Here is a 17,414-nt window from a genome sequence, read left to right on the forward strand (position 1 = left end):
GGGTTAACTTACAAGTAGATTCTGTAGCATAAGTTGACCATCCACTCATTGAGTAGCTCCACCATATCGCTGTAGGTAGACGGTTTTTCTTCACACTGCTGGTTGACCAGCGTAGTAGATCTTTTTGTATCGCTTTCCATATTCTTGTCTGCGCCAGGTTATGCTGAAGATGTTTGCAATATGCAGAAACACAAGTCACCTTCCTCTCGGACCGAGAGTCTCGGTCGAAGCGATGCAGTTCCGTGCCCTCCTCCTCGCTGCTGTGGCTTGCTTCACCACCGCCCAAGCCAAGGTCAACTGGATCAACCACGACCAAGTCCACCCGTTCGCTCAGGTCGAGGCCGCCAACGCTTCTGAGAAGGCCGCGATCAAGTTCAAGCCGCAGCTGCAGATCTCCTACGGTTGCCATCCTTACCCCGCCGTTCAAGCCGACGGAGCAGTCAGTGATGGTCTGAAGTGGGGTGGTAAGCCTGACGGGAAGTATCAGGGCTCCGGTTTGGGCTCGCAAGTGTACTCGGCTCGGCCTGGTACGAGGGTAAGAGAGCGATCATGTACGCCTGGTACTTCCCTAAAGTATGAGAGAAGAGAGCAAGTTTCAGCCATCGCCACTTGTGGCTGGCTCTATATGGTGATCTGGATCGACAACCCCGAGGCTATCAACCCCGCGATCCTCGGAGTCTGTGTGCGTACTGAGGGTGGGAACGAGCAACGGGTTCCTCCTGACGCGAAGTTCCTCGACGGCTCGAGCTTGAAGCTCGACTACTACAAGCGCACGTGGCATCGCAAGACGGGGCTGCAACTGACGAAGGACAAGGGCGAGTTCCAGGACCTGGTCACGTGGGAACAAATGACGGAAGAGGCTCGCATAACCCTGACCGAAGCCGACTTCGATGACCACTGGCAGGAGCGTAACGACTTGGATGTCCCCTTTATTGACGGCGAGTTCACGGTGAACCTCGAGAAGGCTTGGGTGTCTTAACCCAGCGTGTACTCTATGACGTACTCACACGAGCAGGATTTCCTTTTTAAACGCTGAGGAAGGGGAGCAAAACCTGCCTACCCGTCAACTTCATATTGTGGTGATTTAGTAAGTCACCCGTAGGGACAAACCTAACCTTCCAGCGGCGATTTCCCATGAGTCACTTGTGGCTGTCCAGTCTGTGATGTTACCTCAACCACGGCCGTTGAACCGCTCCTTCCAAGGACGGCGTCTAAGCAAGCCACGGCCAAATCCAGGGCCCAACGCCACGTTTCCTTCGGATGTCACCCGTACCCCGCGGTTCAAGAGGGGACGGGCTTATTATCAAGTTTTTTTGGTGGTTCGTCAAGGACGCAGAAAAAAGCAGAGAGGCGGTTCAGCAAGGTGAAAAAGCACTGGAGCGTAAAGCCAAGTTGGGCAGGTACTAATACGATTGATACGTATAAACTTGGACCGTTGAAATTTAAACGGCAGCTTCGGCCGATGAGAGCCCAGTTACATCTACACCGTGCTTGTATGCTTCGTGGGTGCATTCAGCAAGCTCTTGGCACTCAAGTCTCAGAGTTTTCTTGAGTTTCGGGAACTGGACTGCCCAGTAGTAGACACCGTCGTTATCACCCCCACGACACAACTGTTCCACAGAAGCTCTCGCGTTTGGACACTCCAGCCTTGGTCCTGATGTCGAAATCCCGCATGACGTGCCAATGAAGTGGGTACATGGGCTGCTTAAGTACCGCTTGATCAATACATCGACGGAGAACTGGTGCTCGTCATTGCCTTTAGCAAGGCAGCTTCCTTTGACCTCCACTTGTTTTTCGCGTTGGTAGCGCAGTGAGAAGTCTGCTCACGTTGATTTCCTTTTGCAGAACCATAACCGCGAGAGCATGAGAGCACTGCCACCCCGTCTGGGCAAACATCGCACAATCGCGCGCGTCGGACAGCCTGAATCTGCATCAAAACGTCAGTTGAACGAGTTGGCATGTCATCATTCGAGCAAATTCGCACCTCTTCAACCGAAACACGCGCTGATGGGACAAAGTTCGTGATAGTCTCCTGGTGCAGTAGCTTCATGTGGTGGATAGAGAGGCAGTAAAGCTCCACATTTCGAACGGAAATGTCTTTGGGTAGCTTGCCGGTCAGCGTGTCCAGGTACCTGTATGTCTGATATCACCAGGACGGTGAATTGCTCCACTCACCGCTGCGCTCGGCTTCTGTTCATACTTGCACTGTTGATATTCGTGCTGGAGATGACGAACTTAGTCGCGTTGAACAGCACACCAAACAAAACACGAGAGCGAGGGGCTTTGTGCAGGTAGTAGTTCTTCTTGTTGTCCAGTAATCGCTTAGCATTAGCGACAGCCTCGCTGCACAAAGGACCTGTAAGCGTTATCAGTTGCAAATATGTTAGTATCCAATGACAGTTAGCAAATATTGCAATGAATGGCAAACCCTCACTAAAGTGGAACAGATCTCGTCGAAGTGGCTGGGAGGCTTCGTGAAACAATATGCTTGGAATACCTTCGTTCAAAAAAACAGCCGTGCTGGAGCGCAGTGAGGCCACACACGTGGTCTTGATGGTCTTGTGGTGGGACTCGAGTGCATTCTGAGACGGAGTAACGCCGGGAATTGCTGCCTGGTAGTACCAAAACATCCAAGTGGGGCCTAATTACGTGTCCTTGAACCAGCTCGCGTATTCCTTCTCCCCGTGCTCACGCCAATGCGCCAGGAAAAGCTTTGCCAACGCCAAGAACTGGTGTTCCGAGCGAGCCTTACTCATGTGCTTGATACTGATCGCCACACTGGCCTCGTAGAAATCCTTTTCAGCTAACAGACGAAGTTTATCGGCCGCACCGCACTTTCGAGCCAAATGGGGATAGCAGTTTAACAGCCGAATGGAGGGCCAGACTTCTCGATATGCACTAGCGATATACTGACTGCGATCTTGGCTGCCAAACGACAACACGAGGTTAATCTCGAAAAAGCGAGATGCAAACGACCTTACCACCTTAAACATCGTAGCGTATGCTACGTGATGATCGGTGCGTACGAACATGTACGCCCATGGCACAAAGGTCTTGGAGTAGCGCTTCTTCTCGTAGTGGATGGTGTACGTGCCAAAGTCCACAAGAGTCCAGCCACCTAAAAACAAAGCACTCCGTTATTAAACAAATAAACCAAGTCGAGCCATTCCCTCAACCAAGCCGAAGACCGCGTCTGAGCGAGCTGCAGTCAAGTACAAGCCTCAACTCCACGTTTCCTTCGGATGCCACCCGTACCCTGCGGTTCAAGCTAACGGCTCTGAGTGCGGGTCTGAAAGGGAGCGGGTTTTCGGACGGCGAGTGCGAGGGCTCCAGCTTGGGCTCGCAAGTGTACGCGCGCTCAGACTGGTACAACGACAAGTGGGTCATCATGTACGCGTAGTATCTGCCCAAAGGACGATTCAGCAGGTTCCAGCGCCGCCACTTCTGGGAGGTTGCTGTCGTCTGGATCGATGATCCAGCACTCAAGAACTCGACCATGCTGGGCGTGTCGTTGAATTACAACCGGCGCCTCAAGCCGCAAACTCCGGTGGAGGAGAAATACATGGACGGCGACAGCGTGATGCTCGACTCGTTCCTGGGGTTGGCCTTCCCCAGACCGAAACTTCGCTTCACGGAGAAGAGGGGGGAGTTCCAGGACCTCATCACGTGGGAGCAACTTACAGATGAAGCGCGGGATGCTTTGACCAACGCCGACTTCGACTCGAAAATCTTTAAGGGACGAGTGAAGAGACTAGATAACTTTAGTTCCTGGACTCAGTCGAGGTTTAGGAACAAAAATGACTTGGTCCAAAAATATTTTCCAGTGGAACAACGAAGGGTCGCGTTGTTCCACTGGGCTTGAGTATTGGAACATCCGCCGGGTATTCTATCCGTAATCTATCTGGATTTTTGGCGAAGCCCTTTTATGGCGAGCTTGATTGCAGCGTTTTCGGCGCCCCTGGCGTTACTTGTATTTGCTCTGAAGGACCTCGGAGATTTCGGGCCTCTTTCTTTCTGTGTTAGTGAAATGGGGTAGGGTCGGTCGCTAAACAGAGGATGTGGGACCTGCGATCGGCCGTGGTGTCTCTCTTGGGTATGACTTTAAGAACATTTGCGAATATGGGTGTAGCCTTTTTAAACTCCTTCACTGTGGGTGTTTTTACTTCAAAATGTCATTAAATGCCCCCTAATCTGGGATGGGAAGCATATATAGGGTTAGCTAGGATCGCCGTTGTCAGATACTGTAGTGGACCTACTTTGGCTCACTACTTTAGCTTACACGTGTGCGTGTGTATGTGAGGAAGCGTATCTTAGTTTAAATTAGAGTTAATTATACTCGGGCCTCCGAGTATAGATAAATCTAAATAAACGATCCAAATATTGTTTTTGGGTTAAAATGAGAACTGCTATTTTTGTTTTATGTTTCTGACTTCCTCTAAATGTAATATTCTAAACTAGGAATCTGGCAAGGGCTGGTTGGCAGAATTCTACTAACATGCAAGTCACTCATTGGCTAAAAGATGCTGCTTTCAGCCAATAGGATTCCTAAATGTGTATGGACCACCCGTCGTGGTGGTCGTAAATGTATGTAGTCATTGGTGTACCTTACACCAAGGTCGAGGAAGTGTTCAAACCTCTTTCAGACATCGCATCTGTTAGAGTAACAAGTGACTGTAGTCAATGCGTGACGTTGAAGAGAGCGCGCTCGTAATGGAACGAGCGCGTCGAAGCTGAAGACCGCTGGCGCAGCAGCGGAGAACTCTCTGCTGCTGAGTAGCATGCGCGGCAACGTGCGAAGCGCGTCGCTGCCGCGGGGGCAGGTACCTATGTCTGCCCTCGAAGTGGCTTCGGGCGCTGCTGTTAACAGCAGCGCTCGCATTACGTTCCAGTGTGCAGTGCATGGTGGACTTCGTACGCCCTCACCATGTCCGGGACGTCTTCGAGCAAGACGTTCCGCGGCTCCCATGTATCTTGGTTGGGAGGGAATCCTCTCCAACGGATACGAAAACGAACTGGTTGCCTGTTCGCTCTCGGGATACTGTGATCAACAATCCGCTCAACAATCCATCGAGTTGAGCCGTGTGCATCACGAATCGGCGGCGGCGGTGGTGGAAACACGCCCCGTGTGTGGTCAACTTGGTGTTGACCCTGATCTCGCGTCTCCCCACGACCGAGTTCCGGTCGTGGAGTAGTTCCAGAGCGCTGGGTTCGGCGCTTTGAAGTATCCTCAGGTTGCGGCAGCCTCCCAGACCGCCTCGATCGTTCCGGCCGAGCTGGACCATTAGCTCGACCCGCTGCTCCAGCGCGACTTCGCGCTGGAGAGGATGACGGCTTCCGCCGAGTCTTCTGCTTCAGTTCAGCCGAGCTAGGTAGCTCGTACTGCAGGTATGGCTTCAGCCGTCCGACGTAGAACGTCGGATGGAGGCGCATACTAGACGGTATGTCCAGTGTGTAGGCGTTGCCGTGCCGTGCCAGCACAGTGAACGGCCCGATGAAGCGCGGAGCAAGCTTGCTTGCCCCGAAGTCGGAAACGGCATGTTTAGGCAAGTTTTGAGTAGCTAACAAGACTAATGAACCCTTCTTGAATTCATTTGTGTTGCCCCTGCCAACATTGTCTGCGTTCAGCTTCTGTCGATCAACAGAAGCTGCAATAGCGTCTTGGACAAACCGAATGACGGCTTGTCTGCGCTGCACGAAGTTGATTGCGTCCGAGCTGAACTCGTTCAGCTCGTTTCTAGCAGTAGATCCGGCCTCTGCGTTCGTCTTCGCGGTGTCTGTGCCCTGCACAGACCCGTTCTTCTTCTTTTTTTTGCTCTTGTCGGCGTCTGTGTCCTGCACAGACGCGTGCTTCTTGGTCTTCTTGCGCGTAGTCGCGGCTGACACTGTGCTAGTGTCAGCGGCATTCTGCGGCTGCTGTGTTGCAGTCGTAGATCCTCCCCCACTTAAGGAAGGAGCCACCATCCCGAGTAGACTGGGGAGGCGTGGGTGCCTGATGGCATTCATGTAGAACGGTGTATGCCCGGTCGAGGCATGCACCGAGTTGTTGATGGCGAACTCCGCCATCGGCAGGCACTCGCTCCAGTGTTGGAACGAGTGAGCGTAGCTCTTAAGCACGTCTACGAGCACGCGGTTCACGCGCTCGGTCTGCCCGTCCGTCTGCGGATGATCCGCAGTCGACATCGAAAGTTGACTCCCAAGAAGTGTAAACACTTCTTGCCAAAGGTGTGCAGTGAAGCGCGGGTCTCGATACGATACAATGTCGGTCGGCATGCCATGGTGTTTGAACACCATGTCAACGAACAGACGCGCCGTCTGTTTCGCAGTCACTTCAGCGGGTACCGCAGCAAGATGTACCATCTTGCTGAAGCGGTCAACAAAGACCACAACGCCCGTGTTCCCCTGGCTGTCCGGGGGAAGACCGAACACGAAGTCCAAAGACATGGACTGCCAACACTCCCGTGGAGTTGGTAGTGACTGCAAGGGAGCCTGCGCGAAAGGCGCAGGCTTCACACGTTGACAAATCTCGCAAGCACGGACGTACTTGCGCACCCATTTGTACTGGTGGGCCCAGTAGAAGTCTCGCGTGAGAAGAAGGTATGTCTTCTCACGGCCCGGATGCCCCGCAGTCGGTGCATCGTAAAACTTGTACATGATCCTGAGTCGCAGGTCATGGTCATTGGGCACGACAACACGGTCCGCGTTGTCGTCGACTGCACTGTAGAGTAATAACCCGTCGTGCACCCGGTAACGGTGTGCACGAGCACGAAGATGCTTCGGCAGCTTCTGACGAGCTTTGTCAGAAGGCGCTGAGCCGCAGGCCAGCAAGAGCTTCGCGCCCGCGTCGTGCGCGTACGCGACCTTCACGTCGTCCAACAGTGACGACGTCGGGGTGCTCGATTGCATGGCGTCAATGGCATTGACGTCGGCATCAGTCGTGGCGTAGTGAGGTCGACGCGAGAGCGCGTCGGCCACCACATTGAGTCTTCCGGGTTTGTACTCAACCCGGAAGTTATACTCTGCGAAGAATGAGAGCCATCTCGCCATCCGTTGCGAGATGTGCGGCGACTTCACAGCCGTCCGCAGCGACGCGTGGTCTGTGTAGACCACGAACGGTTTGCTTCCGAGTAGATACACTTGGAACTTCGCGAGTGCGTACTTCATGGCAAGGAGCTCCTTGTCATGTGCCGGGTAGTTGCGCTCAGCTGGCTTCAGCTGGCGCGATTGGTAGTAGACGACACGATCACGACCCTCGTGATCGTGCTGCATCAACGCACATCCAATTGCGAAGTCGGATGCGTCACACACAACGTGGAACGGGCGATCTTGGTCGCCCACCGCCAAGATCGGCGCCTCACTCAAGCCCCGCTTGACTGCATCGAAGGCCTGCTGACACTCAGCAGTCCAAACGCACTCGGTGTCCTTCTTCAGGAGCTGTGACAGCGGGCGTATCATGCCCGCGTAGTCCTTCACGTACATGCACAAGTACGTGGCCAAGCCAAGGAACTGCCGCAGTTCCTTGACGTTCGACGACGTCGGCCACTCATTGATCACTCTGACCTTCTCAGGGTCAGGGCGGACACCGTTCTTCCCAACGAGACACCCGAGCACGGGTATCTCGCTCGCCCCGAAGATGCACTTCTTCAGGTTCGCATAGAGCTTGTGCTTGCGCATGAGCGCAAGCAGCTTCCGGAGATGCACTTTGTGCATTTCAACATCGCTCATCCCGTCCGCAGCCCGGCTGTGGACGAACACATCGTCGAAGTAGCTCGGTGCGAAGTCGCGCACCGAGCGCAACAAGTGCGTCACGCACCTGTTGAAGGTCGCAGGGGCGTTCTTCAGACCCTGCGGCATCACTAGCCGCTCCCAGAGCATGCCGCTCGGCGTGCTCACAGCCGTGAGAGGGACATCGCTCTCACGCATTAGGATCTGATAGAACCCATCGCGCAGATCAAGAGCACTGTAGATAGTGCTCCTGGCCATCGAATCGATGATAACATCTTTTCGAGGTATCGGCGTCTGCGCCGGTATCGTCGCATCGTTCAGCTTGTTATACGCATGAACGATGCGCCAGCCGCCCTGTGGCTTCTTGACACAGAACGTCGGAGCACTGTGCGGGGATTTCGATTCCCGCACTTGTCCAGCTTTGCGACGACTTTCGAAGAAGTCGTCGATCGCTTTGACCTGCTCTCGCGGCAGTGGCCACTGCCGCGTGACACAGTACTTCGTGCCCGGCACGAGATCAATCTCGTGCTGGATTCCCTTGTCCTGCGGAAGCTCCGCAGGAATCTCTTCCGGAAGTACGTCCGCGTACTCCCGTAAGGTCTCGTAGTAGGGACTCGTTTTCAACGAGTCCCAGCTCTGCTCTTCAAAGCGCTCCTTCTTCGTCTTCGCACTGAGAGTGTCCTCGCTCTCAGTGGTGGTCTCCATGAAGAACTGCCTCAGTTCTTCATTCTCGCTCTTCGTTCTCTCGGCGTCCGAGAGAATGCATATTTGCTCGATGCGTCCATCGTGCAAGTCACGCGCGAAGCGCTTCCAACTCATGACTGGAAGCGAAGTCAACTCCGACGCTTGCGTCGGAGGGTTAGCGAGGGTCATCTCCCTGTACCGGAACCCGGCACAGGTACGCGTCAAGACGTTCAACGTCTCGACGTCCGGCTTCTCAGCCTCCGTCTGCCCGGCAGGCATTCCTTGTAGCGTCTCGACCCCAGGCCGAGACTTGCGCAGCGATCTTCGCATGCGCCGTCTTCTTGTTTTGTGGAGCCCGGCTCCGCTTGGTTCTTGACCTCGTCCAGGCCCAGCCGCCGTGGACGGGTGTTCTTCTTTAGTACCGCCGGCGGGTTCATCCCGCGGGCGAGCGACTTCAAGCCCGGCTTGGTCGCCCGGCGCTTCGTCGTGCAGCCCGGCTCCACGACAGCATGCAAGTTTTTCCGGTGCGGAACGTTTGCAACCGTCCGCACCGCCTGCAGCGTCGGCTCCCGGAGCCGACACGCCATCTTCACCTCGACGCCTGTTATTGGCGGAGCCCTCCATTACGGAGGGTGCGTCGGCTCCCCGAGCCGACGAATCATATTCGCCCAAGCCATCGACTCCCGGAGTCGACGGCGTTATGTCACCTTGGCTCTTATTATTGGCCAGACCTGATCCAATCAGATTCGCGTCAGCCTACACGGCTGAGGCGTCTGACTCGCCTGCGTCATCCGTGCCCCTTGAGGCCGGAGACTCTTCCTGATTCGCTGAAAAGCGGGTGTCGATCTCCGAGATCAACACATTTTCTCCTTCAGCCGTCGGCGGCGACGCCGACGCTTGCTGCTCTTGCGCGCGAGCTCGCGCGCGCCCAGGTCGTTCCGGGACAGCGGCATTAGGCGCTGTCTCGAGTGGGGAGTCGCGCGCACCTGTCGGTGCGTGCGTAGCGGCAACAGGGCCATCGCTCACTGTTCCGCTGTCGCGACCGAAGCGCACGAGAGTGCGCTTCTCCCAATCGATGACCGGATCATGTCGTGCAAGCCACGACATGCCCAATACAATGTCAAACTTATCGTCCAGATCCAGGACGATAAAGGTCTCGACAAACGCTTGATCTTCATACGTGAAGCGCACGCGTACCATGCGCTTCTCGGTCTTCACGACGGCACCCGTTGCCAGTCGTACTTCCAACATACTTCGAGGTATCTTAAATCCTCGAAGTCAAGCCTTGATAGACTTCGCAGTCGAACAAAGTTCTTAGACGCGCCAGAATCTACCAAAGCACGGAGAGAGCCGCTTGCTCTCATCGAGTTCACTTTCAGGATGACAAGGTCAGGCTTGTCATCTTGGTTCTTGCAGTGAGGATCAACCTCACTGGGGGCTGCCGTCCTCAGTGTCGCGTGTCCAAGGTCGACACGCGGAACTGCATTACCAGTAGGGCGCCCCGAGCCTACTGGCGTCCAGCGTTTTTTGTTTGGTTGCGACGGTGCCCGGCACCGCCGCGATAGCCACCCTGCTGGTGCATGGGGGTCGTGCACTCCCGAGCAAAGTGACCGATTCTACCGCATCGGTAGCATCGCACATTGTTTCCTTGCGACTGCTGGGGTCCAGCAGTTGCAGCACTCGAGAGGTCCATGGGTTCTGGGCCTCCCGTCCTCACTACCGCGCGTGGCTGTGGCCTCGGCACATGTGCATGCAGCTTAGCCTGCCGCAGGCTAAACTCCTCCTGCATTGCAAGAGTAATTGCAGCTTCGAGAGTACTCGGGTACTCACGGAAGAGATAGGTCTTCACAGGCCCATCTCTCAGCCCCTTTATGAACGTGACGACCTTGGTCGCCTCGTCGATCGGATTGGTCACGATGTTCGAGACCAAGTACTGTGCTCTCTGCGCGTATCCATGGACATCATGCTTACCCTGCTGTAGGTTGAGAAACTCTGCCCTCGACCGAAACTCATTTTGCGGGGGCTCAAACGCTTGTCTGAGTTCCTCCTTGAAACCCTCATAGGTGCTGAAGCACATAGGATCAGAGAGTCGGCGTCCATACGCGCAACTTCTCGCTCGTCCGCCAAGACATGACATGGCGAACGCAACCTTGGACAACGGGTCGACGATACGTCGAGCCGCGATGGCAGTGTCGAGTTCGACAAGCCAACGGAGGAGAGGCTCGCCCTCTCTTCCGACATAGTTGCTCACGTTTAGCTTCAACGTTTGCTCGCGCGGTGTCGTCCCTGACGCCACCGTGATAGAGGAAGCAGCATCACGCTGCTCCTTCATGATGAATCCCAGAGCAACACCGTGTTGCTCCATCGGCGATAGTGTGCGCAGCATTACAGCTACAGCCGCTTCTCCAATGACTGTTGACAGTCGTTGGAGTGCCTCCCACTCTGGATCCGACAGGTGGAGGCAGTTAGCGCGTGCAACATGAGTTGCAGGCGAAGTGGAGCTTTCCATGGGCACCTCCGCGCTCATGAAAAGGTTCTCGGCTCCTCGTTCGTACAGCTCCGTACGAACGTTCAGGTAGTCGGTCGTTGGACGGACTACAAAGTGCTACCAGGTGTAATGGGCCTACCTTGGCTCACTACTACGGCTTACACGTATGCGCATGTGTATGAGGAAGCGTAGGTTTCTTTTACTTGAGTTAAGTATACTCGAGATCCACGAGTATACTTTAAACAAGATAAAGACTCCAAATAGCGTGTTTTGGTAAAAGATGAGAACTGCTATTTTTGTTTTATGTTTCTGACTTCCTCTAAATGTAATATTCTAAGATAGGAATCTGCCAACGGCTGGTTGGCAGAATTCCAATGCTATGCATGCCGCTCATTGGCTAAGAGATGCTGCTCTCAGCCAATAGGAATCCTAAGTCCCTATGGACCACCCGTCGTGGTGGTCCTAAATGTATGCAGCCTTTGGTGTGTCTACACCAAGGTCGAGAAAGTCTTTCAAACCTCTAACAGACATCGCATCTGTTAGAGTAACAAGTGACTGTAGCCACTTGTGCGTGTAACCCCGTTACAATTTCCCTCAAATATTTTCGCTGATTAATCAATCCTTCGATAGCGAACTTTGGAGTCTTGAGTCAATGGTCGGTGCTGTTTCCAGAACCGAGATCCACCCCAGTACCGGGGGCAGTCGAATTTATCTCTGGATCGTTTGTCGCGGTTCAAATATGCTTTTTGTTTCGGGTATCTTCATTGCTAGGTCTCAGATTTCGCTGCTGTTGCCTTTACAGAGTTAAATGGGCGAAAAGTGAAATAGCGATCAGGAAAAATATGCATTTTCGAATACATACCCTCCTGTCGAATAGATGTAGAGTCTTAAAGATATACTTGGTAATAGTTTGCTAACACAGCTTGCGCAAAAGATGAGTACATATGAACGGTATCCGCCAGAAATCGGAATCTTTATACTGGGAGGACAGCTTTAGCTGGCTGAACAGTCTAACCAATTTTATTTCAGCGGCCGCCCCCAACTTTAATTGGCAAATGTCGCCTGAGTCCATAGTCCACAGATAATGGCTACCGTAACACGACGAAGTTGGTACATCTCGTGACTTGTTGTTCCCAGAATGTCGACTGTATCCGTAGTGTGTCCCACACACTGTAGTGAGCAGTTCTTGAATTTATGAAATTTATTTGAAGAATCATAACTAGGATAGGAGTAAATGCTAGCTTATAAGGAGAAAATGCTAGCTTATAAGGAGAAAATGCAGAAAAATCATTGAAATAACTTTTTCCTGCGTCTGTTCGCGCCAATGGCATTTGGCTTCGTTTTGGCCCCGCTCTAAATTGACTAAATCCCATGGGTCCTTCTTGTGTAAATTTATAGCTGGAATGCATGACGTCAACGCGCTCGGCCGGGGGCTTTGGCCCCCGGCCGAGCGCGCCTATATGAGGATTCTCCTCCGGAAATCCGAGTGAAAGGAACTCAAGTTCTTTGTCAAGGCCCATCTGTCTGTACGATAGATTGGGATCGACCCGTAAGGGCCAAAGGGGTTTTTAGGCTGATGCTTTCCTCATCCGCGCCACGGTAGTGAGCGTGTGTGAAATGAAATATATTACTTTACAATCTGTATCCTATCGCTCAAGTGTCTTCCCAAGTGTCTTCTCGGCTTGCATCCGCCAGCTCGCACCCAACGTTCGCTTGCGAGCCTTTAACTTCTTTCGTGTCTTTTGCACGGCACCTTCGCCCTTTTTTTAAGGTGCTACACCAGGGTTTGAAAACTTGCCACCAATTCTCATGTTACATTATTCTTGCCTACCCCACGTTTGCACACAAAGGGAGTCTACACTGTCCTCCCAGACCAAAGCTTCGCCTCTAGTACACATCAAGTTCCTTAAACTACGATCGCACTTGCAAGAGCGAAAGTTACACTGTGTCGCACGTACTGAACGGTATTTACCGCTGATCGGCCAGTTTTCGTCTAATCGATCGAGTGCATGCAGATATTGCGTGAAATTCTGGGAAGTGCTCGCAGCATATGGTCTTATAGGCGGTGGCGCGTCAGGCACGACAGCAATGGCCGTTGAACAAACCTAGGCTACCATGCTTCGTATTCTACACAGAACGGTACGGCGTGACTGTCAGTCCATTCAGCAATTTGCTTCGCCGCGATCACACCCTCCCCAGCTCCTATCCCCCAGACAAGTTTTAAAACTATGCGCGTATATGCCACCTTGCTCGTCGCCTTGGTTATCCTTCTTGCTAGCACTGAAGCTGCATCGGCTGCGACGCGTTCGAGCCCCACGTAGCTGGCTCAGGCAGCCCCCAAATACGATTATACCGACAGCACTGGCGCACGGTTCTTGAGGAAGAGAGAAGCCGACGAGGAAAACGATCTGACCGCCGAAGAGAGAAACTTTGCCAAGAATTTGTACTCGAAGATCGTCAAGAAGAACGCGCTGAAATTGTTCACGAAAACTAACGACCAACTGGCTGCGAAAAAGTATAGCCCGAGCCACCTTTTCGATGCGCTGAAAACGCTGAGGAAGTCGGGTGTCCCGGAAGAAAAACTCGTGGGGCTCCTTGGTAAGGCGGATGATTGGTCGGATCACTGGTACCGGACGGCTGGACATTTGGATCCTGTCAGGAACTAAGCCGGCAACTAACGTTAAGTGTAGACACACTAACAATTAACCTAACAATTTACCGTGCAGATTCGTTTGATCATTGCTGAGCTTTAAAGATAAAGTAAACAAGTGCCATGAGTCTCATCCGCTAGTGTGAAGTGATGAGCAAAAATTTTATGCATATACTACAAGCTACTGAGCGTACGTTTGGCAGGTTACGATTCGACACCGTGCTCTCTACAGTTGTCGACTAAAAACTGCCTGCGTAATGCATCCATTCCGCAATTGACAGCGAAATGTTCAGTAAATGAAGCTGGTGGTCTTGATTGAACCAGCCACGTAGGGTGTTTACAAGACCCGATGTGGTGTCCGCATTGGCTGCTTTAAACTCTTATCTGTGGCGTTGCGAGGCTTGGGTCCCAACCGAATGCTTGCATTCACTTACTTCCCGAACTTCCCAGAGTATGCCAGCGACTGTCAACGAGAGCTCCAGCTTCTCGCCGACCCAGTACTTCGTCCCCGTGCTAGAAGTATCCGAGGCTACAGCCGAGCAACCCGCCAGTCAGCGAAGTCTACCTATTCTTGCTGGCAGTCAACGCTCCTGTCGATACGAGTACGAGAATGCAGATACGGGCCTCGGGACGGGAGCCGCGACAGCTCGATGTCACGGAATGTCGATGAATACCGAGCTACAAGGAGAGAAGTGGACTCGCCGGGCTCGAAAGTGCAAGAATTGGTGTATCGGCTTGCGGTGGCGTCTCTCGCGGGGCTTGTTCGCAGTTCCAATACCGCTTTTGACGCCGTATCTCGGCTTCAAAGTGTGCGACGTTCTGATCGCGCTGCCGTTTATCGCTACGCTTTTCGGATTTTCCACAAGATCGGCTCTCCAGGGGGATGTACCAGGCTCAGGATGGCCGCCCACGGTTGGGTTACTCCTCACATTCTTCTTTGTCGTGCGGAGAAACTCGCTGTTGCTATCGATAACCGGCATTTCGTTCGAGCGAGGGCTGTTTTACCACAAGATCTCCGCTGTTAGCACCACATTGCTTGCGGGCCTCCACGGTTGGTCTCATTATCGAGCTTCAAATACTAGTGAGCAAGGAAACAAGCAGGCAAAGGTTGTAACTGGCCTTGTATCTTTTGGTGGGATGGTGCTGCTGCTTGTGCTCTCTCTCAACTCAATTAGGAGACGTTTCTTTGATTTTTTCGTCCGAGCGCATTGGATTCTCTTCATTATTGTGATAGTGTACGCTGTTGCACACGGCGCGACGCTAGCGCTATTTGGAATCGTGCCGTGGATGATCGATGTGGTCTACAGAATCGTATTTCAAGTCAGAATGTACTCGCATGGATCTTCAGATAGCTCCCAAGGCAATTTCAAGCAACTTCCACGTGGTGTAACCTCCCAAGGTCAAGTGACAATGGTGAGACTTGGAGATAACATGCTACGCATCCAGTTTCGCCGTGAACGAGTGGATACGGAAGAAATTTTCGAGTACAAGGCCGGTCAGTACGTGTTCGTATGCGTACCAGAGATCTCGTTGCTGGAGTGGCATCCATTCTCGATCTCTTCGTCTCCAGCCGAAGCCACAGTCACGCTTCACGTCAAAGTGGTCGGTGATTGGACCCAACGGCTACGCAAACTTACCCATGATGCCGAAATTGGCGAACGAGTACCCGTAAATCTCCTGGCCGAAGGTCCGTATGGTGGCGTCTCCGTCGACATCTACCGTCCGCAGACATACTCCCATTTCGTGCTCCTGTCCGAAGGCATTGGCGTCTTCCCCTTGCGGTCCGTCGTGACATGGCTCCACCACGAACAAGCCTCGCGAAACCGCGAATCAATCGATCGTGTGCACCTCGTTTGGTCCGTATACACCCACACCGAGCTCAAGACGCTCCTTGCCGTTGAAAACCTTTCGGAAAATGACCCCGACAACTTTTTCGTCGCCGCCAATCCGCATCAAAAGCCAAGTTTCCACAACGAAATCGCAGATGTCTTCACATTCGACTTCCACGTGGCTGAACGGAACCCTGACACTGACTGTCCAGTAGAAGCGGACAACTTCGTCCACTTCGGATCCCAGCCTAACTATGTCCAGATCCTTCAAGACATCGGCACTGACTGCAAGCGGAACTCCGTCCATCGAGTCGCCGTTCTACTCTGCACCTCCAGCCACACCTCAACCGACATAGTGTCCACCTGCATCACTCTATCCAAGACGCTCCAAGTGTCCTTCGACGTCCACATTGAGAATTTTGATTTTTAGACTTTCGTAATCCGTAAAAAAAATCGAAGTTGAAGCTGCTCCCATTCCCATCCAATCACATCTTGTCAATCCATTTTCTACCAATCAAATACATTAACCCATCTTAAGTACGGTCCAAACTTCTTGCCCATATTTCTGCGGCCTTCAAAGAGCAAAGCAGCAACGCAACCGTCACGAACGTACCCCAACTTCCGCGCGTCGTATCTACCATGGCAGAGCTCCCCAGCGCCTCCGCAGGGGCTCCAGCTGTAGCCAGCGATCTCGACAGCCTGCCTGCCGCGTTGAAGGCCGCGTCGGGCTCTCCCGGCGCCGTTAAGCGCTCGGCCGCGGAGGCCTTTGAAGGCGACAGCGTAGAGGACCTAAAAGACGACGAGACGACGCTGGACGACGTTCTCGTGTCCCCCGTGACCAAGAAGAGCAAGCTGTTAGACGAGGAGCTGCCCGATGTGGACGACAACGAGCAGTTCCCGCAGCAGGAGGAAGATATGGACGCGGATCTGGCCCTGGGCCTAGAAAATGGAGACGCTAACCAAGATATGGATCCCGAGAACCTAAATATGGAAAGCGCGAACCAAGATATGGAGAACGGAAACTTAAATATGGAAAATACGGATCGCGATGCGGAGGAGCTAGCGCCGCCTGAAGAAGAAGAGGGAGGAGAAGAACAAGAAGAAGAAGAGGAGGAGGAGGAAGTGGCGGACAGCGAGCCCCCGACGTCCCAGAACAATGAGATTGACATTGTAGACGTCGATGACGACGATGAAGAAGAAGAGGAGAGTGGGCCTGGAGGGTACCAACAATACAGTGGCCAGGATGAAGAGGAGGAGGAGGATGACGACGAGCAGGAGACGGCACGAGCTATCGCTCGTGCGCAGAACCAGAGAGAGGCCAGGCAGTTGCTGCTGCAGCTGGACGACTCGGCGCGAAGCAAATTGTGCCTCACGGCGCTGGAGAAGTACGGGGAGGAGCTATTCTACGGCCATGAAGACGCACGAGACGCCATTCTCGTAGACGCCTGCGCGCAAAACTCGGTGCTGTCGCTGATGCGCGACGCTATTCGGGTGAGAGATTTGTATCTGAGGGGGTCTGCTGCTGCGCCGGTGGAGTTGGATGATGACGAGGACGAGGAGGAAGAGGAGGAAGATGAAACAGGGGGGTATGAGGACGAAGAGGAGGAAGCGGACGACGAAGAGGAGAAACCTGCTGCTTCGAATGAGGACGACGACGATGATGACGTCGTGGTTATCTCCGAGGAAGAAGAGGAGGGGGAGGAAGAACAAGAACCAGCAGGGAATGCCGCTCCGAACACTGCTCTTTCACCTGGAAATGAAGCTCCGACTGGCGCTCACGCAGAGGAAAGCAGTGAAGAGGAGGAGAAAGCAGAGTCTGCTAGTGGTGAGAACGATACGTCGGAGAGTGACGAGGAGACCAAGGAGACTGAAGACGCAGCACTAGGCGACGTAGGGGTAGCAGGCGACTCAGCACCAGATGCGCCAGTTGCCGATGCAACTACATGAGGGGTCGGTCGATACCAGCCACTTTTGAATTCTAACTCATTATCGCAGCCACAGAACACACACAGAACGACGTCGCGCGTAAGTCTCTCGTGTT

At 53.4% G+C, this 17,414-nt stretch overlaps 4 protein-coding genes across 4 annotated transcripts; all 4 read left to right on the forward strand.

Moving 5' to 3' along the window:
- Nucleotides 1-232: 232 nt before the first annotated feature.
- On the forward strand, nt 233-979 carry PHYSODRAFT_254099 (necrosis inducing-like protein NPP1 type; the record flags this gene model as incomplete). The annotated part of the gene is made up of 2 exons (XM_009538178.1): nt 233-535; nt 575-979. 2 exons carry the CDS (start codon nt 233-235, stop codon nt 977-979), a joined length of 708 nt encoding a protein of 235 aa, XP_009536473.1.
- A 12,030-nt stretch (nt 980-13,009) lies between these two features.
- PHYSODRAFT_306271 (hypothetical protein) lies at nt 13,010-13,560 on the forward strand (the record flags this gene model as incomplete). Its single annotated transcript, XM_009538179.1, has 2 exons — nt 13,010-13,033; nt 13,216-13,560. 2 exons carry the CDS (start codon nt 13,010-13,012, stop codon nt 13,558-13,560), a joined length of 369 nt encoding a protein of 122 aa, XP_009536474.1.
- Nucleotides 13,561-14,210: 650 nt separating this feature from the next.
- PHYSODRAFT_526416 (hypothetical protein) lies at nt 14,211-15,803 on the forward strand (the record flags this gene model as incomplete). The annotated part of the gene is made up of 1 exon (XM_009538180.1): nt 14,211-15,803. One exon carries the CDS (start codon nt 14,211-14,213, stop codon nt 15,801-15,803), a length of 1,593 nt encoding a protein of 530 aa, XP_009536475.1.
- A 209-nt stretch (nt 15,804-16,012) lies between these two features.
- Nucleotides 16,013-16,732, forward strand: PHYSODRAFT_384935 (hypothetical protein; the record flags this gene model as incomplete). The annotated part of the gene is made up of 1 exon (XM_009538181.1): nt 16,013-16,732. A coding segment is annotated over one exon (720 nt), but the record flags the coding sequence as incomplete, so codon positions are not given.
- Nucleotides 16,733-17,414: the final 682 nt, after the last annotated feature.

Source organism: Phytophthora sojae (genome assembly GCF_000149755.1).
Source record: "Phytophthora sojae unplaced genomic scaffold PHYSOscaffold_11, whole genome shotgun sequence".
In the NCBI taxonomy this organism is placed as follows: domain Eukaryota; phylum Oomycota; class Peronosporomycetes; order Peronosporales; family Peronosporaceae; genus Phytophthora; species Phytophthora sojae.